Below are 22758 nucleotides of genomic sequence, written 5' to 3' on the forward strand. Positions count from 1 at the left end.
TACTTTCTTTGTGGATTTCCAAATGTTAACAAAGTAGGAAAGGAAAACATATGTTGTAGTTTACAGTCAACCCCTGTTGGCTTCTAAAGCAATTTCTATATTAATTTTCACTGAATATCATTTCTGTCTGTCCTTCCCCTTCTTGTCAATACGGAAAGAAATAGTAATTTAGTGTGGGAGGATATGGAATGCATCCCATTCCCCAGTTGGGCAAAGGGAACTTAGTTGTTGTCACTGATAAAACCAACAAGGTGGACACTGTGGTTTTAGATTACAGTCAGGGCAATGGTTGCTTTTTGTAGAATAAACTGTGGCTTCTCCATAATAAACTCATGCATGTATGCACTGTATTTCCAAGTGGCTTTCTAGTAGTTTTTGGTACAGTAACAAGATAAATTATAGTATGACAAAGGCATCATTGCAGATGCCACCACATTGTTCCTCAAAAAATATACACTGGACACTAGCCACTGGTAATAAATGTGGTAAAACATTTGCAAGAGTAAAAAGTTTCCTGCCTTAATATTCATACCAGGAAAACTGACTTTCTCCTGGAGGCCATCAGACCATCACTGAAGTCTTTTTTTATTTTTTTCCCTTACAGGCAAAAAGATGTGGTGTCCCTTTGATGCTGAGAATTTTTTTAAGTGCTAAAACAAGATAAACAAATGCATATCTGTGAATATATCGATCATGTCTCTGTCAATACTGACAACATATCAAAATCCATCAGGAAACCTTTAGCCCGGTATAAAGCAGTCCAGATTACTGGTCAGGATAATCCCAATGGCTCGTGGAAATTTTCCTTTCCTTCCTAAGGAATATGAATGAAAATCTACCCATCATAGGTTTATTGTATTTGTGTTCCTTTAGGCTTTAGTGTCATTTGCTTGTACGTGTATAAATATGTATCTGGATATTCATTCTTTCTTTAGCCTTTTCCCCAAAGATGAAAGGGGCTGAGATGGTTTTTAATTCAGTATGCATCACACACATAAAACATGGCTGCCCCTCATTCATTACTGGCTTCCTAGCAGAGTGAGTTTGATCAGGTTTGTACAAATGCAGAAACGAGAAAGATACTGTGAAACAAGACACGCTTTTTATTAAGGTTGCATGATAAATAGTTAATAAAACGTTAATAAATCATTAATAGAGTCTTTAATAAATGGTAAATCACTTGGTTATCTTTATTCCATCAAGGCAGTAGGTTGCTTAGCACCAGCTGTAACATCAAGTTTGTAATAACCTTAGAACATCTATTCATCATATATTAATTTTTTCTGAATGCAACTTTAACATGCTGTGTAACCAAAAATTGGAGAAAGTTTAAAGCAACAGATTTAGCTAAGAGTTAAAAGGACTGAGAAGGGCAGTTGACAGAGAGAATACCACAGATAAGGTCTCTTTGGCAGCAGTGGCCTCAGATTGCATTTATTGCTAGCAGTGTGTGCAGGGCTGCTCCTCCTCCGGCTCCTCCTGCGTCTGCCCTCTAATGATGTGGGCAAAGTGTCGGTCCTGAAACTGCCTTTGAGGACTCTAATGCCACAGAAGAAAAACACCAGGATTGTTGCTTTCTTCTTCTGCCTTTTTGTGGATCTGCTATCCACAACAGAGGCAGTCAGGGTAGTGTTTGGCCAACAGAGATCTATCGAACTACTGAACAAGAAAAAGGGCTGGAAAGGGTCTTAGAAATCTCATCATCTGCTACAGGTCCCTGTCCCAATGCAGGAATAAGTTCTGCTGAAGCCATTCCTGACTGATGCGTGCTAATCTGTTCTTAAGTGTGTTCCTCCAAAGATTGAGTCTGTGTAGCTCTCTGAGCAATCTGTTTCAGTGCTGCACAGCCCTTGCCATTAGAAAGCTTTTTCTTATGTCTAACTGGAATCGTTGTGGCTGCAGTTTAAGTTCATATCCACCGTAAAACTGGAGAACAGATTATTCTCTCCTTTAGCAACAGCTCTTTCAGTAATTGAAGACTGTTCTCATGTCTCCCCTCAGTTCTCCCAAGGGAGGTAGCATGAGCCCTCTATCTTTGGAGACTTCAAATTAGATCAGGCTAAGCAGTTTAGAATGCACTGTAGGAAGGGAAGCTGCCTCAGTAGGAATGCAGAGTACACAGACTGGCTGCTTTTTTCCATAATGACCTCTTAGAGCCTGGCTCAGTGCTTTTATCTGTATTTAAAAACACTGCACACTTTCTTTTGAACAAGAAGGAAATGATGCTAAAATGAATTACAGAGAAAGGAAATAAATCTTGAAGGCAGCTATTAATTTTAGGGACTAGTTTTGTAAAACTATTTACCATCTGCCCCATATCGCCTATACTCAATTCTTTTGCTCTGACCTTTTCCTTAGAAACTTGCAAGTTTAAATCCTTCCCCAGTTCTCTCCTGCCATTTAAACTGTGTTTTGGCCTTGTACCTCTACAGACCTTAAAAATTTTTCTTGGAGTATTTGTATTTTTGGTGATTCATTAGATGGCATCTGATGTGTCGTCCTTAGTTACTTACCTGAGGGCTTTTATAGCCGAAAAAAAAGCAGACTTAGCTGAAGAGACAAGCGTGCCTAGTTCTAATAAATAAAGCACATGGAGTCAATTAAAACAATGTTTAAATAATTTTCAGAAAGGAGGATGCTTGATGTTACTACATCAGAGGACCACAGTGACTTTTTAAGCCAACAAACTGTGCAGGTTTGCTTTCTCAGTTAATCTCCAGGTCTATAAAAAAATGCATGCTTCCATAGCAGTCATCTACCCACTCCAACAGTTAACATGATTTTGGAATTATTTTAAGTCCAAACCATGTGAAAATAAATCCTAACTCAATTTTGTGGGATTACTTTGTTTCCATTAAATTCCTCTTTAAAGCATTTCATATGCTTGGTTTTATTATTGTTAATTCCAGGAATTTCTAAATACTTCCAAATTTGGATTGATTACAGTTTTTTATCTTTTCCTGGGGGGAAAAAAAAAAAAAAAAAATCCCTGCCTACTTTCCCAGGTGTTTACAAACCAGGATGTTTATATATACATCTTAATGGATGCATACACACCACACACACACACTGTGTGGTTCTTTATAGACATAATATTTTAGAATGTAGATGTATCAGATTTCACAAGTGAAAGAAAATAGATCTTAGCAAGTACTTGAAGATGAGGGATCTCCAAAAGAAATTGGGGCATAGTGAAGAATGGTGAAGTCATGTGGATGATTAAACAAATGACATCCTTTCTTCTGATTCTCTGAAGTAATGTTCATGTACTTAAGGAACATAGTAGGAGAGAGTTAAGTAGACGGTCACATCTCTGCAGGATGCGGGGTTGGGGTTTTGACCCGCACTGAAAACAGTGCAGTGCCATTTTTGCATGTCATTCTGTAGCTCAGTAGTGCTCTGTGTGAGTATAATGTGCAGCTCTGTGATGGCCAGTGCGGGGTTGCTGCCCGTACATTTTGAAGTAACATTTTTCAGATGAGTAAACTCAAAAATTTCTCTATGATCAGTCAAGGTTCTTTGGTCAACAGTGCTGGGGCGCCTGTCTGTAGGTAGATGTAGGTACATTTCTTTAAGTAACTATGTACTTCCTCATCACTTTCACATGCAGTGTTTGTTTATACGCTGAGTTTAAATACTTGTTTTGTTTTGCATGTGTAATCCTGTCTGGAATGTTCTATTCAATAATTTTTATTACAGTGATAACTGAAGTTAAATGCTTCGATGTAGGTAGCTTGTACCTTTGTAACAGACTTTGATGCTCACAAGGTCACTGTAAATGCATAGATTGGGTAGTCCTAACCTCTGAAAAGTGACTTTTGCCTCTGACCTCGGTGGAGTCAGGATTTCTTACCTTGTAATTGAATTTCCTCAAATAATAGCAGACTAATTTTTCCTTTTCCCACTGTTTTTATATTCAGGTGTCCCCTAACAGGGAGATGACTAGATTTGCTAGATGTCAGCTCACTGAGTTGGTATGCAGTGGACACTAGATTCATTTTGACAGTGAACATTCTGAAATATTTGCTGGCATCACCTTCCCATGAATCCTAGGCTCTCTGTCCAGCCTTTTATGCGTGGGTAGGAAGAGACTGAGGTCAAGCCTATAATTGCAGTTCTAGAATATGCTTCATTTCTGCCTTCAATCAGGCTGCCTGTCCCTCTTTTAATTATGTGATATAGTCTCTGTTTCATCATTTTGCTATGAAGAGATTTGCCACAAAGCAACCTCTATGGCATAGGATTTGGCAGAGGCATGCAGGATTTGGATTATATTATCTCACAGAAAAGTTCACTGGCTGTTTAAATCTTTTTCTGCCTTCCTCTGTGCCGAGGTCAAACGATCAATGCAATATAACAGTGTACTTCTAGTCACTGCACGGAGCTGCCACCGCCTCACCCGCCGGGAGGGATGAGCTGTTCAGGAGCTGCCTCCTTCCTCCTCTTTGCCACTGACTGGGCTTTGTGCAATGAAAACAGGCCCTGAGCTCCACAGGCAGAAACCTGAAAGCTCTTTCAGGAGTACAGAGACATCTGTACCCTTCCCTATCCCTGGGTCACCTGCATAAGGAACTGGCAGACTTGGCCCCAGGCTGCGCTGTCTGTAGCTACGTGGCCCTTTCAGTAAGGCGCAAGTGCGCACGCCGCACTGCGCTGGTGGGAACAGGCTGGTGGGGCCCCGTGGGGCCAAGCTGCGGGCCCAGCCCTGCCCTCCTGCCTCTGCCAGGCCCGGGTGAGGGCTTCTCCTCATGGTGGTCATTCCAGGCTCTGTCCCTCACAGGGCTCAGCCAAACCTTGTTGCAGTAGCACCATTACTAAAGGTAGAAGTTTGGTGGACTTCAGTAAAATACCAGTGCCTAACAGGAGCTTGGGGGAAGCTCAGTCCCACAGACTGAGGACCATGGTGCATAGTTTTTCTTTCTCTCTCCTAACCTCCTGTATGACACAAGATTTGAGAGTGACAACTGGAGACGGGAAGCTTGCTGGCTGTATCTTCAGTGAATCATACATTAACATCCAGCTGTAGCCACCTAGGCCATGTCTTTAGCCCACATGCACCCACCACAATGCCCTTTTGACAGCAGTTTTATTTTCTTTAATTAATTGTAATATGTTATATTTCTATTTGTGGACCATATTTGTGGAGCATTCTTTCCACAAATTAGGTTGTCGTATTACCTACAGAAACTTGTGTGTTCATAAGCTTTGTTGTGACTGGCCCTGGGCTTGACCAGTGTGAAATAGCAGCTGGGAAATTTAGTTTACTGCAGCCAGGATTATGGCCATTGCATGCAAAACTTCCTAGATCAGACCCTCTTTTGCTCTTTGTCTCCCTTGTCTCAAGAAAGAATCCTTTCTGAGCTTTGTAGGCAAAGAAAAACAACCAAGATGAAGATACAGCAGGTTGCCAGACAAGTATTACTGCCTCTCTGAATATTTATTAAATTAAAAACAAAAAGAGAATGGATCAGCATCGGCCTAAAACACTTTTGCACTTTCTCTGTTTTACTGATTTTTCCTCCTCCTCTGGACATAAGCCCCAGTCTGCTCCCACCGAGCTTGGTGGGGTGGCAGTTCAAGGCCTCAGTATGAAAAAGCAAAGTGTGCACTGTCTTTTCTGCTTGCATTTCATAGCCATGGGTGCCCAGGTAATTTCTTTGAAGATAGTTGGAACATGCATGTACAAATGATGAATTAACACACTGATACAGAAAGTGGGTGTGTTGCTTAGATGATCTGGTAGGCAGGTCTTCACCAGAGACTTGCGTTTCCTAGTTAAGTACAGGCTTTCTGTGTAACGCTGTGCAAATCTCCTAATTTCTCAGTCCCTCATTTTAAAGTGGCATTGATAGTGCTCTGATGCTGTAACACGGCATACCATAATAAGTGCCTATGGCCAGTGCTAGGTGAAGATGCTTTGTTGCACAGGACACTGTCCCCGCTCTCTTCTATGCCAGGAATTCATGCTGCAAGCCCACTCCAGCTTTTTATAGACTTGCATCTGGTTTATTTTGCCGCTGTGCAGTCTTGAATAGAGTTTCATTTTGGCACCATGCAATGGTCTATAGGGTTGCATCTGGTGCAGTACAGGAGGGATCCCCTTCCTGCTTGGGCTTTGCAGGTAAAACCCTGTTCTCTACCTGTGATGGCTTCATTCATACAGTTTGGCAGGCTGACCGTGGCGGTGGAGTCAGCTGCCATCTGATGAAGACACAGATGGCCAACATTTGCAAGAGTAAAACCTGTCCTCACCCTTGTTCTCAGAAGTGCTGCCTGTTGGGTAGTTAAGGTGTTCATCTGCCACGTAAGAATGGGTGGTGATGCTTCCTTAAGCAATCACATCTCCAGGCTCTGCTCATGTGCAGAATACATGATCCTTTTTTCCTCTCTTTCTTCTCTATGTCCATGAATTTGTTTTCAAAACATGTCTTTTTTCTTCCCTAGGAGATGACCCATTCCTGGCCTCCCCCTCTTACTGCTATTCACACTCCTGGCAAAGCTGAGCAGACCAAGTTTTCTATCCCAAGCAAGGTACAAGTAGGCTATTAGCAGTGACCTGATTAACATTCTGTTCTGTTGAGTGTTCTTCACTGGAGAGTTTATTTTTGTAATTGGTTCCATTTTCAAAAATTTCTGAGCCTATATTTAGGTGGAAATTCCCAATCAGACTGTTGCTACTGTTAGGACTGCTTATGTAAAGTTGCAGAAGTTACAGTGGAGGCAAAGTGAAATTTATCTCTGTTGTTATCAGAGTCTTTCTACAAAAAGTACAGTATCTTTTCTTTATTTGGTTTTCTTCCATTATTATTATTTTTGCAGTGCAATGGCTGAAGTGGTTATTTGTTCCTACTTAGTGATTGATTGCATGATGAGGTTTAGGCTGCATGGTCAAATTACGGTAACTTAAAATGTTCCTGCACGTGAAGAGTGCCCTGGCATCTGTCTGTCTGCACAGTCCAAGGGCACACAGCATTGCCTAACGCCATTCTCTGTGTTGGCCTTGGCAAAAGCACGCACTGAGCACCTGCAGGTCAAAAGCACATGCCTGGAGAGTACCTTCATTTCACCTAACGCACAGTGATTCATTAAGTTGTACGTACGACTTGAACCGACCTTTAGCCCAAATCCCATTGTTGCCTTCTAGCTATGATTCTGGTAGCACTGTTAGAGATCGACCTCGTACCCAGGGCAGTTATTGATGGAGGTGTCATTTGCTGGGACCTGAACAACTGTGAGCTGATGATGTTTGGGGAAGGGGAGATCTTTCTCGGGGTGGGAAATGTATACATGGAGCTACATAAAAGTTTCTTTCTAAAAACAGGACCTTGGAAAATAGCTTATAAAACTGGCACTGCTTGACATTATGGTTCAAGTGATCATATCCTGGTTTAGAAGCTGGAATGTGATTTTCCTCTTAGTGATTTTATCTGTTTGGCAGATATTCCCCTGTCTGAAATGCAGCCGCCATACTTAATTGGAAATCATATGAAATTACCAGTATCTGTGGCTCCTTAGAAAAACAAAGTCAGTGCCCAGAATGCCTTATTTTAGTGGAATGTGGTTGTTACTGCTCTAGCACTGCCATTGTTGCTGCAGTTAACTGCTGCAGCCTTAAGCATCAGAAGTCATAATCATACAAGAGTATAATCCTCATTGCAAATTGGGTTAAAGTCAGTCGAACCCATTTCAGTGAAAGTGGAGTCTGACCTGTGTGAATACAGCAAGAGTAGAAATTTTTGCCCGCTGGAAGCTGTATGTTTTTAATTTATACCATCTCTGAATTTAGTGCTCTGGTTTTCGAAGTCCTGCAGACTGCCACCATCTCATTGTCAGCAATATAAGCCTAGGTTCAGAGAAACTAACATTTTGGTTTGCTTTTCTGTTTCTATTAAGTTTGCTTTGAACTTTTAAGATCCACATCAAAGTTAATTTCTGGGCACGTTAAATGTTGATCCTAAAATTCTTGACCATATCACTTCAATACAAAATATAAATTAGATTTTGGTTTTTTGTTTTGAGCTACCATTTCAGGAAACAGGCAAGCACATGAATGTTTCCAAGTTTGCTAGTTCTATTTTAAAAAATATAACAGAAATGTCTCCTCAAAACATCATGTTAAATCAATTTTAGCTAGCTAAATTATAGGTTTAGGCATAATGTGGCTAGATTGTGCAGCCATATAAACCAGAGACGGGCACTATTAGAAGTTCTCCATTTAACTATTAAAAAAAAAGTATCCTCATGAGAAACGTATATTAAAAAGTGTGATAAAAAAGGCGGAACTTATCAGAACAATTTATCCCTTTGACATTCAAATTTAAAGTGTCATGTTTACTCTTAGGGCATGATTTACTTCACAAGGGACTGACTGGCAGCACAGTATAATATTAGGAACTAATAATGCCCTAAGAGGAAGTGTGGTAAGGGCTTTAATGACTTTAACATCCTACAGAACTAACACTTCCAGCAAAGTAGTGCCTGGCTGTAAGATGAGGTTGTAAATAACACCTTAATTTCAAATGATCAGACTCTGCTTGGAAGGAAAACTGATTACAATCATGGTGGACTGTAAAGCTTAGAGAAAAACTGAGTAAGAAAACACTGTGACGTTAAGGAAGCAGCTTAGTTAACATGAACTAATAAGAACCCCAGCACTAGCATGCTTAGTGTTAGAAGCCAGATTCTTTGCTGGTTTAAAGTTGTTGTGCTTCTATTGATTTCATTGGATTTGGACGAATTTCCATCAGGTGAAGATCTGTTTTCTGCGTCTTTATCAAATCCTGTTTGTCACAGTCGAAATGAAACCAGTGACTATCAATAAAACGTTACTGTAGTTCCAAGCAGTGAGATCAAAAAAAGAAAGGCAGTGGTGCTGAGTTTAATGCATAGTTGCATTCATGGTGTGGTCTAAATCGTACATCATAGATGGCTCATGCACACATCCATGGCCAAGCCTGGAAGAGGCGAGGACCACCACAGGTGTAAATCTGTGCAGTGTCTCCACAAAGGGGGTGTGTAGATTTACAGCAGCTGAGGACAAGCTCTTGTCTGAACTGTGAAAGGGTCCCTTAGTGGTGCTTTCTCTCCACAGTTAATGGTTTTTTTAAGCTAATGTCACTGGTGCTGCCTTAACAATCCCATGATCCCTTCCCTGTGCCGTCTCTTTCCCTGTTTGTGTAATGCCAGTGCCCTTAATCTAGCAAGCCAAGATATATCTTACCTTCTTCATCTTATTTAACTAATGCTGACATTTTGTGTGTTCTTCTTTGTAGGACTCCCAACATCTGACCTCAGGATACAATGTACAAAGTAGGTCTTTATCATCCTAGTCCTAACAGTCAGGGTTGGGTTGGTTTTTTTCCCTGCTTAACATCATTAAAACAAAGGCTAAAAAATTAATTTCTATGGTGCTAAAGCAGATCAGTTCCATTTTTTATTACATGTTATGCATTGTGGCATGTTGTGAAACCAAGTATAATTAGATGGGCTGACAGCTTTGGGTGCATTTTAATTCTACAGTAATCTTTTGACATTTGAAAATGTGTTTCCTTTGTTTGCAGAGTGGAGTGATCCAGCAGGGAAAGTTGCAACTAAGTCAGTGCCACAAAAGTCGTAAGTATTATTATTTCCAGCTTTAAATCTCATTTTAAATTTATCATAAAGAATTAGCTTATTTCTCCAAAGGTAACTAAAATCTAGCTCTGCTCATAATCTTGTCCTGGTGTTCAGGTGTTCTCAGTAGTCCTTAAAAATTAGCCATAAACCAGTTTTATGTTTTCAGTGCTTATTACTGTTTCTTCTTTTTAAGCATTAGCTAACAGAGGTATGTGTGAAAGATGAGTTTATTAAGCAGAAATAATGCTGATTTTAGTTGTACAGCTTGCCAAAATTAAATCACTTTTATGCTTCTCTCATCAGATACTAAGCCTCTTACAATAGAAAATGCAACTCAATGAACAAATGATGCAGGAATTTTAACATTCATACAGTGAGAGAGGGTAAAGCACTTCATACGAAATGATTCTACTAGCTGGTGTTGAAAAGCTGGTCTTGAGTTTCATATACTTTGAAACAGCTGAAAATCACAGATGATCTATAAATATGATAGTTTAAAATTATGGAAGAGCTAATTCTCCATTGTGTTAAGCCATTTTTCTTTGGTGCTTCTCTGGTGTAAGGCTGCAATAATGTAGCAGAGAGTTGAGACTGAACTGATTTTTTACTTTTAGCCCAGGATCTCGAATTAGTTTACATGCAGGAATTAAAAAATAACTTTGAAAAGTATGTGGTTGGTTTTATACTTACGAAAATGTGCGGGTCTGATTTCATTTCAGAGCTGCTATTTTTTTTAGCGTTCAAATGTTTTAAACTACAAAATGCAGAACTGCATGAGCTTAACTGATGTTTGTGTAAATACAATGTGTTCACTTAAATGACTTCAAAATTATTCTAGTGCTTCCCCTTAATCCAGTAAGGACACAATTTTAAGTAAATCCCTGTAGGGGAAGAAAAATCAATGCAGAGATACCTCCATAGGTTTTTAAAATGAATTTAAATATATTGATTCTTAGTGCAAGTTCCTGGACAGGAAAGAACTTGCTGGAGTTCAGTGATTTGTCTGTGACCATGTAAGAGATGCGGGACTAGACTAGTCCCACTGAATCCACTGAAGTGCTCACCAGGCTCTGAAGGTCCAGATCTTTACTCATGAACCCAAGCCATGGAAGTACTCATTCAAATAAACTTTGTTGAATAAAACTTTACAGAATTATGGTTAAATGACTAATTCAGTTTTAAAATGAATTTTTTTTCTTCAGATTGAATGAGAATTGGATAGGAATGCTAATGATAAATATATTAATTTGCATGAGTAGCATTTATTTATGAAACAGTAACAAATTAGTTGTTGCATTTTGCTGTTTGGTTTCCAGTAATGGTTTGGGTTTTTTAAAGAATCTAGCCAACTATACCCACTATTTTTGGTAACAGAATGGGTGCATTCATGTTTCAGAACGTATAAGTGATCCAAACCTAACATCAAGCACATTCTGTAGTAAAAAAAAAAAAAAAAAAAAAAAAAAAAAAAAAGTAAAAAAATATTATTACATTTTAAAGTTATTTTTCTCCTAAAGCAAGTGTATTTGGATTCCACTGTGAAAAATATTTTAGTGAGTATACCGTAAAATACAATATTTCAATAGTTTGTAACCAACAGTAATAGACTTGTCAATCATGGTTTATAGTTATAAGCTGAATTTCAAAAGAACAGTGCTTCAGAGCTCAGTGGTATATAGTGCATTTAATGGGACCAAAGCTCTCTATAGGAAGCCTGATATAAAACCCGAAGACACTGAGTACATTTTATGAACCAGTTGCTCTCTGTTCTGCTGCTTGATCTAAAGTTCCAGTACTATCAATCAGATTTCTGCTGCAATGAACTGCCTTCTTATGGTAGGTGATAGATTTTACACATGAGAGATCAGAGCTGCAATAAAGCTACTTTTATTTTTAGCTTCCAAATGAAGATCAGCTAACCCATTACTATCACTTTTTCTCTTTTACTGCAGAAAAATTGTTAAGGCAGCTTCTAAGAATTTCCATAGGGCTTTGGGAGGTTAGAAGGCAGTCCACTGTGAGACTTGGTATTACGAGGCCAATTTGTTTCTTTAGATCTGCGTGTGCAGTTACCACGACTTTCACTGGGAATTACAGTACTTAAGGACATAATGAAATTAAAGCAGAGAGTGGGGCAGAATGACGTAATGGTATCAAGTAGAGCTGGATAGTGCGGTCCAAATAAACCCTGAGAGATTGACAGCTCCTGCAGTCACTGTGTATTTTAGTAATATAGTATTTATCAGATTGCAGTCGTATGAAGAAGTATTTAATCTTTCTAACACTGGTCAGTTTCCGAGATATTGGTGTGTATGAGTGAAATTAGTGTCCAGTTTATCCCCAGTAACATTTGTTGCTGCACTGTCAATCACACAGCATGATCTTACTGACTTCAAAACTGTTTTCCCCACCAATTCCTTATATATGGGATCTGTTACTTGTATTTCAGTTTGATCAAAGCTAACTGAGTTTGGGGTTGTTCATCTGTGTGCTTTGTTAGCGACCTTTTAACCTGAACATGCTTCTAGATATTCTCCAACTTTTTTTAATTTACATGCAGTTCAAGTGAAACTTCAGTTATATTTTCCATTTACATTGGTTTAAGTAGAATCTTATAGATTCCATTGGCTTGGTTAGAAATCCACAGGAATTGGTAGTAACGTGCTTGCATTCATCATATCACTGAGTTATACCATGACTGGTTGAGCGATGTGTGCAGAACAAAAGTACTTTGCAAGAGAAGCTTTCAGGTGCGTGCTTCTAGGTGGGGGAGTGGAGGCAACATACTGCAAGGCAGATTAACTGACCAGTGTCTTGCTTCTATAGTGGGATGCAAGATACATGACTTCTTGTCTAAGTAAAGCTTTCTGAAATGCAAATGTCATCCTTTTTATACTATTTCAATGTACTTTATTACATCCACATGCTGGAGAAACCCAATCCCCAGTGCTTTGCAGCAAGTGAAATAGAAGGAAATAGTAGTTGGGATCGTGTCTAAACTCTGCATCTGTGTTGTACACGAGTATGTGTACCTGTAACCAACCTCAGATCCTAATTTCTACTCAAAAATCTTCAAAGTTAAATTTTTTGAACACTGATGTGTGTGTGTGTGTGCATGCAATGGTGAATTTCTGTAGCTGAAATGAAATCAGGCTATGTAAAACTATGGCACTTGGCTTCCCTTTTTTTAAATTTCAAATTCACTGTAAATCTCCACTGGGTATTGTGCAGTCAGTTTTCAGCCAGTCTACTCTGATTAGTTTATTATGAAGCATAGTAAGCAGGAACAGATAAGGTGCAGCCAATTGCACTGAGAAGGATTTTCTGTCAACTTCCATGAATTTGAGGGTACGAACTCGGCTCGCAACTTAGGTTTCTGTTATATAATTACCATTGCAAGTATGTCATCCTCAAACATCCAGTCCTTTTGTTCTGTTTTGGTTGTTAGCATTTGGCCTCTGTCCAACTGGAAACTACCCAGAACCTTTTTAATCAAGCACATCCTGTGTTTCAAAATCATACTGCAGAGTAGTCTTGGGTAGTTTCCATAAAAGCCTAGCTAAAAAGAAGAATGTAATCATAATGGTATTCTTCCCCTGTCATAAAATTACTTCCTATACTTACTGTATTAATACAGTATTAAAAGGCCCTTCTCATGGGCTCAGTGAACTACCGGAAGCCATTAAAAACTTAAAGCAGCAAATTTTTATGGATCAGACAAAACCAACTTATTTTATCTTTATAGATTTTTTGTTATCCATCATACTTAATGATATACAACCTGTGTGGGGGCTAGAGAACAGCTAAATACAGTGGGCTCAAAAGCAAAACAAGCAGCTGAAACTCTATGTGATATTTCAGCAAAGATTTTTCAAAGGACACTCACCACTGGTTTCGGTTGGGCCAGGATTTCACTTCACAGTTCTAAAAAAATATCAGTACTTTTCTAATCCCAAAGATTATCATAATACTTGATGCAAGGCTGTTTGAAAATGGAAATGTGCTTCTTGACATCTAACTACTTTTCATAAGTATCTAATGGCTTTTTGGAAGTTCTCCACTGTGTCAGGGACAGCCACCTGGGAGCATGGAAAACAAAATTTGGCAGCATGTTCAAGCTATGAATTAAAGGTAATTCATGGTTTGAAATGAATCAGCATGAGGTCCTTATGAAGAGTAATCAGACATCAAGAGGATTTTACACCAAGGATTGTATATTGGATAATGCGACAACAAGTAATGTTGTTATTCAGAACGTTCAAATCAAGAAGCACTGATGAATTCTTAACCTTGAAAGGAGTCAGTTTTAAAAGACTGGGATTCATTCAATGTTGATGCATCATTTCCAGTTCAATCGCATGAACCAAAAATGTAAAATTGATCTCCAACTGGAATAGGAAGAATATTTCTATTTATGTATCCAACTCTATATCTGAGTTCCAGTCACGATCCAGCCCAGTGGTTAATACAGTGAAGAAGCTGAAATTTTAGTATTTCTAATTACAGTTTTTCATCGATCATATTAAAGCATAAGAGCGTCAATTGATCCCACAGTGTTGATAGCCTGCTTTCTTTTATAGCATACATTCATTTTTACTTAGCAAGTGTGGCAAGCTTTAATCATTAGACTAAGTACTGCCTGTTTGTTAGAAGTAGGAAGTTCCAAAGATATTCCCTCTGGGTAAACTGGGAAAGTCATGAATACAAGGGACTTGCACTGCCATGTACAAATTATGATAAGTGAAACAACAGTGGCATGTAATTGGAACTCCATTAATCTTCAGAGAGCTCCAGTGCACCATATTAAAGGGACAAATAGCAAATGAAAATAGAAGAGTCTGTTTTGATAAGATGTCATTCATCTTTCATATTTACTGGGGTTTTTTGTTAGTTAGAAATTTGCTTTGCATCCTTTTGCCTCATAAGTTCTTGAGTTTGGAGCCGTGATAATCAGGATTGTATCACTTTGTTGCTCACTGCCACAGGCTTTTCCTTTTGAGCAAAGTACCAAGTAATTGGGAATAAGACATACAAGAATTTCCTATGGACAGTTGCCTATAGAAGAAAACCTGCAAAATATTTCAGCTGCTGCGAAATACCTTAAAATCCAGTGTCATAATTAAAAGTCCTGTATCTTGAAGATAAGCCCATTATTCAAAATAATTTCTAAATTAGACTTTTAATTTGTTTTCATTATTCAGCTGACTCACATACAGTTTAACCTCCCTGTCAAAATAAAGTTATTTCCTAATACATTCTTTTCCATGATCTCTTTTGCCTGACATGTTTATAAATCAGTTTAAAAGATTGTGGGAACAGAGCTAAATTAATTCTCCTATATTTTGCTGTTCAATGTTTAATAATTTTTCTTGACTATTAGAGACTTACATAATTACTGCCTTTAAGAATGCCTGAAACAAGCTAACCAACTGCATTCTTGCCAGCATTACTGATTGCAACTCAAGTGAGCACTGAACCATTTGAATTTCCTCTGATAGTGTATAACCCCCCATTAAAAATTCAACATTTATTTGCCCTAACTAGCAAGCAGCAGTTGAAATACTTTGTTCTCAAGTAGGATGCACTGCTGCATCCCTGCCAAATTTATGCAACCACTGAACTGTGACCATTGAAATGTCAGTATTAATAGAGACAGGTAAACGACGCACATTAACATGTTTGGATTCAGGCTGTATTTCCCTGTATGCTATGTATCCATTCCCATTTTGGAAACTGGTTAGGCTGCAAATCTGCTATGGGTTTCCCTGTATTTAAAGAGCTCTTCCACAGGCAGAAGCAGCGTATGTTGTGCCTTCACGGCTTAAGGCCAGTCTCAAACTGACCTCCCAGTTTACATTTCTGTGGGATGGAACCACTTCTGAACTTCAGTGCAACTTCAAACATTCATTTTGAAAAACAAATGTACGCAGTGAATCTGAAAATGTAAATCGGGATAGAGCAGAGGAAGCCACCCCACTCAATACCTCTCCCATCCATTTGTTTTGTGAGCTGCACGCTTGCTGATAAAATGCATATGAACTAATTTCTTGCTTGGCATTCCGGCCACCATAATCTGGACCTCACCTCCTCCCTTTTGTCTTAACTCTGATCTGTCACTGAATTTCAGGTTCAGAGCCATTTCCTTCTCTGGCTTTTTCTTCCCAGTACTCTTTGCTCTAGTCCCTTTAATTCTTACTGTCATATCTTACTGGCTTTGTAGACTTCAGTAGCCTGAGACAAACTGAGAAAATTGTCACCCAGATTCATCTGCACCATGCTGCAAAATAGTCATAATCGGAAATGGGTGATAAACTTGAAAGAAGAATGGATTTTGCCAGGAAGCTTGGCATTCATAATGCCAGACTGGGCTTGAAAGTCCCAATTTGTGTCCTAAATATCCTAGGTAAGACTAACAGCCACATGTCCTAATATCACAACTTAATCCTTTGCATCTTTCCTCTGAATCCCTCTGACAACCTCAATAATCCACCACATTTTTCTCAGCTTTACACTTTCCATCCAGAGGAACTTATATTGCTACCATTATCCTTTGGGCTGAGGGCTCAGCAGGGCTCCAAAGCCTATCAATTTTCTGGCCAGAGGGCTTATTTTTTATGAAGTGAAGTTCTCACAACACCCCATGGGGCTAGGCCACGCTCACTGCATTATCCTCTGTCTTGGATAGCCCTTGGAGCCACAGATTCAGAATAGCTTCACCTTACAAACAGATCCTCCCAAACAGTGAAAAAGGAAGATATTCCCCACTGCTGGGCTAATTACTGTTCTAAATTCCTGGAGGAAGAGCTGCTTCCCTCGCTTGTGTCCACACATCTCAGAAAAATGCATTTTGAGACTTTCCTAATGCTGTAACCACAGCTTCCCGAAAAAATGATGTAGCCCTGGAGGAGGAGTGAGATGTCTATAGCCTTACTCCAGTAGGTGCAAACCAATTGTTTAATTAAAATCCATGTTGCAGAAAACACAGGACGGGACCTAGAAAATTCAAAAATAAAAAGTTATTTCCTAATTTCCACAGGAGCTTTTTATCCTTCAGGATAACAATAGTGAACAAAATCTGAAGGTAGTTTAGCTTTCAGGAAATTGTTCCTTACTGGAAAGTCTTGTTTAGTCAAAATGCTTCACAAAAAGATTTTCATAGGTTTTGAAAGTAAGTTGTTGACTCATCTAACTCATATCGATAAGACAGGCTTAATGCAGCTGTCAGGCTCATCTGAATCTACAAGAGTAGTTAAGTACCTCCAGTAATGAGGGGATTGCTTTCACAGCTATTTACCTGTTAGACTCTACTGAAGTGTTTGCTTTTTGGGTATCCCTGGTAAGTTATGTGCACATAACTGTTTTAAGGACATATATGTTCTTTTCTGCAGAGAGTGGAATGCGAATCAGTGCTGCTCATATTTGATTTAGCATGAATTTCAATAGTTCCAGACAAATTTGAAAGCCTACACAAATCATATAGCTTCAAGTCTGGCTGTGTGCTAGACTGGAATTTTTTGTTAGGTCAGACCTTTATCTCAGCTTCTTTTTGTGGCTCTTTATGGGGAGATTGAAGAGGAACTGAAACTGGTGACCTGTCTTGACCTTTAGTACTGGATTAAAATTCCAACTTGCTGCCATGGCAACGGGGCCTTGAAAATTAGATCCTGACAGAAGCAGGGAGAAACTTAAAACTGCAAATGCTGCACTGAACTGAAGAAAGGTTGCTTACAATTGTCAGTGACAGGCTCTTAATTGAAATAATCTGCCTTTCCCTGTACTTAAAAAAATAAGGAAGAAAGACATGAAAAAAAAAAAAAAAAAAAAAACCACAACCAAAACCAGAAAACTGTATCTTGAGGGGTTTTTGGGTAAAAATCCATTGCAATTCAAAGTAAAGCACATGCTGCAGAATCCAGCCGAGACTCTGATATTAGAGGTGGCAGCAGGTGAACCTGCATGGTGAGGAGGGAGCCAGCCAGACATGCATTCACAAGAGTCTAAACCACCCATACCAGGCTGGTGGCAGGAGCCAGACAGTGGCCAGTGTTAAATCACAGGTTAACTTTCTATTTTTTTCTCCTTTAACCTGACACCAGGGATCAAAACAGACATCACAGTGTTACGTCTGACTCCCAGGATCCATGCAATTATCTGTTCTGTAGATGTAAAGGGATAAACGTAAGCTAGATAGTGCTATTTCAGATCAAGTGTGATAAAAGTTACTCATTTTCCAATCTAATCAATGCAACAGTCAGAGGGAGATAATAGTGCATGTCCGTCACTGCTTGAGGAGGCTAAGTTGTTTTTTTCCCCATGGAGAGCAGAATACAGTTGTAACCTGAAGGGAGGAGGTGCTAAGGTCATATAAAGGTTTTCCTGCTCTTTTCCACTTTATCCAGGAATCCCCCTCATCCCAAAATCCAATAACCTTGAAGATCTGGTTACAACACCATCTCAGGTTAAACTGTGGCTTTCCCCAAACACCCAAGGGTCTTGAGGATGCTCTGAGGGCCTTGCTCTTCTGCCCAAGGTGAGGAAGGACCAGAATGATGCCCCCATCACACAGGGGGATGCTGCCTTCTAGTAGCAACTAGTCCCTCTTTCTAAAGTCTCTGTACGGATTGCTGTCTCTTCATCAAAAATTAAAAAAAAAAAATCATAAAAATGTATAGATTTTACATATCAGATAAAGGAGGTTTCTTAGTGGACAAATAGATACCGTTGAATTGGATTAGATGCTCTGTACTGTTAAGTAACTGCTTCAGAATCAGATTAGACTAGATACTATACATAGCTAGATGCAAGTTGAACGACTGTAGGTAGAGGGCATTAAATTTTTGGAGGAGATTGTCAAAGCTTAGTGTCCAAACTTACTGCAAAATTCTAAGACCATGTTTAGGGTCAGAGTTCTAGCAGAAGGTGCGCACAGAAAAATGCTTCCTTTAGTTTTCTTTAGACTGTACTCCCAAAGTATTGGATTTGTTATGTACTGGTGCATTGTATAATTATAGGATCAGAGGAAATAGTACAGATGTTCACAAACACAACATTTTGGGTAATGTGTTTTGCATCATTCGCTGCATGGTTCAGAGATGATGTTTGTGACTAATACTGACCATTATCAAGGGCCGGTAAGCATTAAGCAAGTGCAGATTGTGCTGAAATAATGCATTGCACTGTCTTAAGAAAACTCTGGTTTCTGAAGTAGACTGTTGATTTGATACACAGCAGAAAGTGGGTGAGTAGATGAGCAGTTTTCTAACAAAGGAAAATAAAATCCACTTAACATTCTCGGGCTCTGAGTTATGTGCTTCAGTAATGTCAGATAGTTAAGAATAAAGGCCATTATTTGAAATTTCAAGTGTCAAATTAATTCCTAGAGTAAGTTAGTTATTTCAGAGGAGTTGCTGTCAGAGATTAATTTGGCCCATCGTTTTGTACACTTGCCACTGTTACCATTTCCTGCAAAGCACCACTAATTCTGCCTTAATTACTGTCAGACTGGACTATGGAGCCCTGGAGAATCTGGCAATAAACTTCTGTTTTGCTGGGAGGGAAGGTAAAAGAACATTTTAAATAGGTTTTTAAAATAAGCATGAAATCTCTGAAGATGTACTGTTGTAGTGCATGCTGTATATCAAAATATATAAGCATCTAGTTGTAACAATGGCTTTGTAAACACATTACTGAGCAAACTATGAAAAGTAATCCACAAAGGGGCTGTTTCCCTAACTCATAAGCACGAAGTTAAGAGACCAGTGCCATAAAGTAGATATGTGCTGTTAAAAAATACTTCCTTTTATGTGAGATTATTTTGTGTTAAACCCAGTAGATGACTCCTTTTTTTATTTTTAGATGCATATCTTTTAATGCTTGGAAATTATTTGTGTTTAAGGCAAAAGTCAACTGTCCCCAGAAAATCCCTGAATAAATCATTAATATGTGAACATGGGGCAAACAGTGCTTAAGGGTAGCATGAAAGTGCCCACATGCACCTCACGTGGGCAGAGTGCAGCAGTGTCATGCAGCCCTACTGCAGCTACTTGCTAGCTCTTTGTGGAATTACAATATTGGGATGTATAATGAGAAAAGCCATCAGCACTGTCATTCCTTTTAGCAGCCTGCAGGCATGGCCTGAGGGGCGGTTGGAGCCCACCTCTGGGGGCACGAAGAGCCTCCTCGCTCCCAAGCCCTGCGGTGCCTTGGTGAGCTTTCAGCTGCTCCAGGGCAGCCACACGGCAGCAGAGCTGTAGGCTGCTTACCCAGGAGGAGCACAATGTCTTATTTTGGAGGCCACAGTTTCCAACTAATCTTGGCACAGCTGTCAGTCACATGTATGTATCACTTGCCTCCATGTCCCCACCCCAAACCAGTTCAGTGCAGCCTGCTGAAAAATAGAAAAGGCATGAGGTAAACTATGCTACGGTACAAATAGTTCTGATCTCTTGTTGGCATCTTGCCTCATGCCTGGCTGAGGAGCCTTCCCACCATACAGGGTTTGTGGATAGTGTCAAGAAGGAGAGATTACAACCAGAGAATGGTCTGAATTCTGGGTTGATAAGCCTTTCTGCATTTACCCATCATGTCTTCTTTCAAAGCAAACAGCAGTGTTCCTGGTGACTACAGGGGGGGTTTGCTCAGACAGTGTGCAGCTCACTCTCAGAGGGATTTTATTCAGGAAATTACAAAACTTGAGTAAGAAAAGGTGTTAAGTGAATTATATGCAAACTGGATATGGGATTAATCTGCTATAGCCAGAAACCAGTAAAAGCTCGTGTATTGCCAATTGCTGACATTTCTTGCAGTTTTATCAATTTTGCAGAGATGCAAACACTGAGCTAAAAATCCAGTCTCACCTTCCTTCTCCAAAATACAGAACTTTCTACACTGTCTTGCTTTAGCCAAAGTGTTACATGCTATTCATATTATTATTAACTGACTTTTCTGAATTTGAAAAAAACTACACAAGGATTGATATTGGCTGGATCCTTAGTACACAGCTCAGACTGATTAACGTCCATGGAAGAGCATTCATTGATTTTGTTTGCTTTGGCTCAACCAATAGAAGAAGTACCTATTTAGGGGACTGGAGAAAACGTATATAGTTGAAATCTCAGATATGACTGGTCATGGTGCTGTTCTTAGAAGTACTGGGCGTTTGTGACTTTTCAGAAGAGCAATATACCTGATTATGAAGATTTTACAGGACTCGTTTATTAAAATAACAATATGGTGTTTCAGCATTGTCGTGTTTTTAAAGACTGAATAATAAACAGCTGTTGTTCATCTGTTGTAAGTTTTTTAAAAGCCCATTCTGATAGGTAAAATTACTTCACATGTAGTCAACAGAACACACACCATGCATGGTATTAAAAAAAGAATAAAGCAAACACAATGAATCTGTTAAATCGTAATGGCTCCCAATCGTGACAAATTTGCAGATTAAAGCTCATTGAATACACATTTAAATGATAAATGATAATGGTTTGGAAAGAGCCATTATGATCTATTTCATCAATAATCTACATTTTTTGCCTTGTAACTACACCAAGGATGAACATAATGGATACTGCCTGATGAAAAAAATATTTTGTTTATGAAAGAGAATCAGAGAAAAGAAATTCTCAGATTAACAAATCTAAGTGGTTGTTACTGTTTGTTTATATTGTTTATACATAACAGATTTTTCCCATTATTAATATTAATCATTTACAGCTCCAGAGCTTGTACTCAGAAAAAAGCATCTTTCGTCTTAGTATTCATCAAACCGCAGTTGATTTCACTGAGTTTTGGAAAGTATAAGTAAGCAGAAAGAAGCAGGGATGCAGAATTAAACACTGAAGGTTTTCAACTGCAGTTTGTTCAGCACTTATGAGCGCCCAGTCCCACAAAGTCTGTGAGCAGCATTCAGTAGGTTTGTCACAAACGTGTCATGTTTCCCATGCAGACACACGTGCACGTTTTCTTAATTTACCATTCACTGGGATTTGATGTGCCTGCCCAGGACAGCCTTCAGGGTACTCCAGCAGTTTCCAAGTGCATTCAGTTCAGTCCAGATGGTGCTGATGTGCTTTGGTACTCACAGGCATGCACCTGTAGAAGACCTGGTGGGATTTTGTGGACAAAATCCTCAAATTGTGCTGAAACAAAATTTCCTGTTGAAGAAAGAGGAGGAGTAATGGTAGACCCAAGTGTGCTGTGTTGCCAACTCTTGGTTGTAATCTCATGTGCACATGCATGTGAGCTTGTGCCTCATTGGGTTAGGACTTCAGTGGCGAGTGCCTTTAGGACTGAGTTCCTGACGGACGTTCATAAAGCAGCAGCAAAACTCTATTTGGTATGAGGGATTACACAGTGCATCTTTGTGGGGTATTCTGTCTGGAAATTAGCAGTTAACTTAAAGCTGAAATTTTTGCAATTGAGTATGTATTTTCATATGCAATGCCCAAAAGCTAAATCTGCTACTAGTATGAACTGTGGTGGATTCTATTGCTTACTGTATTGCTGGATAAATTGCATGAGTTAATGGTGGAGCAGGATCTCAGTATGCTTAGTCATAAAAGTCATCTCATTGATGTTACTAGAGTCATTCATCTGAAAGACATGAAGGTCCTTTTTGAGAACCATGTTTATCAAGTACTTCTGGGCATTTTCTGTTTTCTGGTAACATACCATTGCAGATTAGCGCCACGGAGCCATTTAACAATAAAAAAGACTGTTGGAATGTCATCTGAGAAAAAAAAAGAGCAAGATCCAGTTCTAGGGCTAGATAATCCTCTTAGAAACATTCACGATTTAGGTAGTTCTCTTAAAAAACAAAATTACTTGTTATTTCATTCTTTGATGTTGCATAGCACACAACTCCCACCCTTCACCTTAGATATTTTCAGTGGGAGCGAAGCACTTCAAGTGGCTGTTGTCTCAGGCAGTTGGTATCTGTAGCAATTCAGCATTAATAGCATCCCGTACTGCCGCAATGTTTTGAATTATAGAAGAGAGAGTGGAGAGCTTTTTAACTTTGAACACATGCTTTATGTAAATACTCAAGTAAAGCATAAGCTTGCCATGAATTTTTGTAGCTCTTCTCCTCCCGAAGGCCATATGCCAAGATATCCCTACTGCCTGTGGCTGAGCCTCTGAGGC

General features: G+C 39.2%; 1 protein-coding gene across 5 annotated transcripts in view; it reads left to right on the forward strand.

The window, feature by feature from the left end:
• The window catches only part of AFF2 (AF4/FMR2 family member 2), a 292387-nt gene that overhangs the window by 155078 nt on the left and 114551 nt on the right, over positions 1 to 22758 (forward strand). For 4 of the 5 annotated variants that reach the window (XM_026848360.1, XM_026848361.1, XM_026848362.1 and 1 more), the window contains exons 5-7: positions 6445 to 6531; positions 9273 to 9309; positions 9561 to 9612. In XM_026848360.1, the coding sequence (XP_026704161.1) occupies positions 6445 to 6531; positions 9273 to 9309; positions 9561 to 9612 (176 nt within the window). The remainder of the gene's footprint in view (positions 1 to 6444; positions 6532 to 9272; positions 9310 to 9560; positions 9613 to 22758) is intronic. The other variant, XM_026848364.1, reaches the window with a different exon arrangement.

Source organism: Athene cunicularia, assembly GCF_003259725.1.
Source record: "Athene cunicularia isolate RWA chromosome 4 unlocalized genomic scaffold, athCun1 chr4_part3, whole genome shotgun sequence".
Lineage (NCBI taxonomy): Eukaryota > Metazoa > Chordata > Aves > Strigiformes > Strigidae > Athene > Athene cunicularia.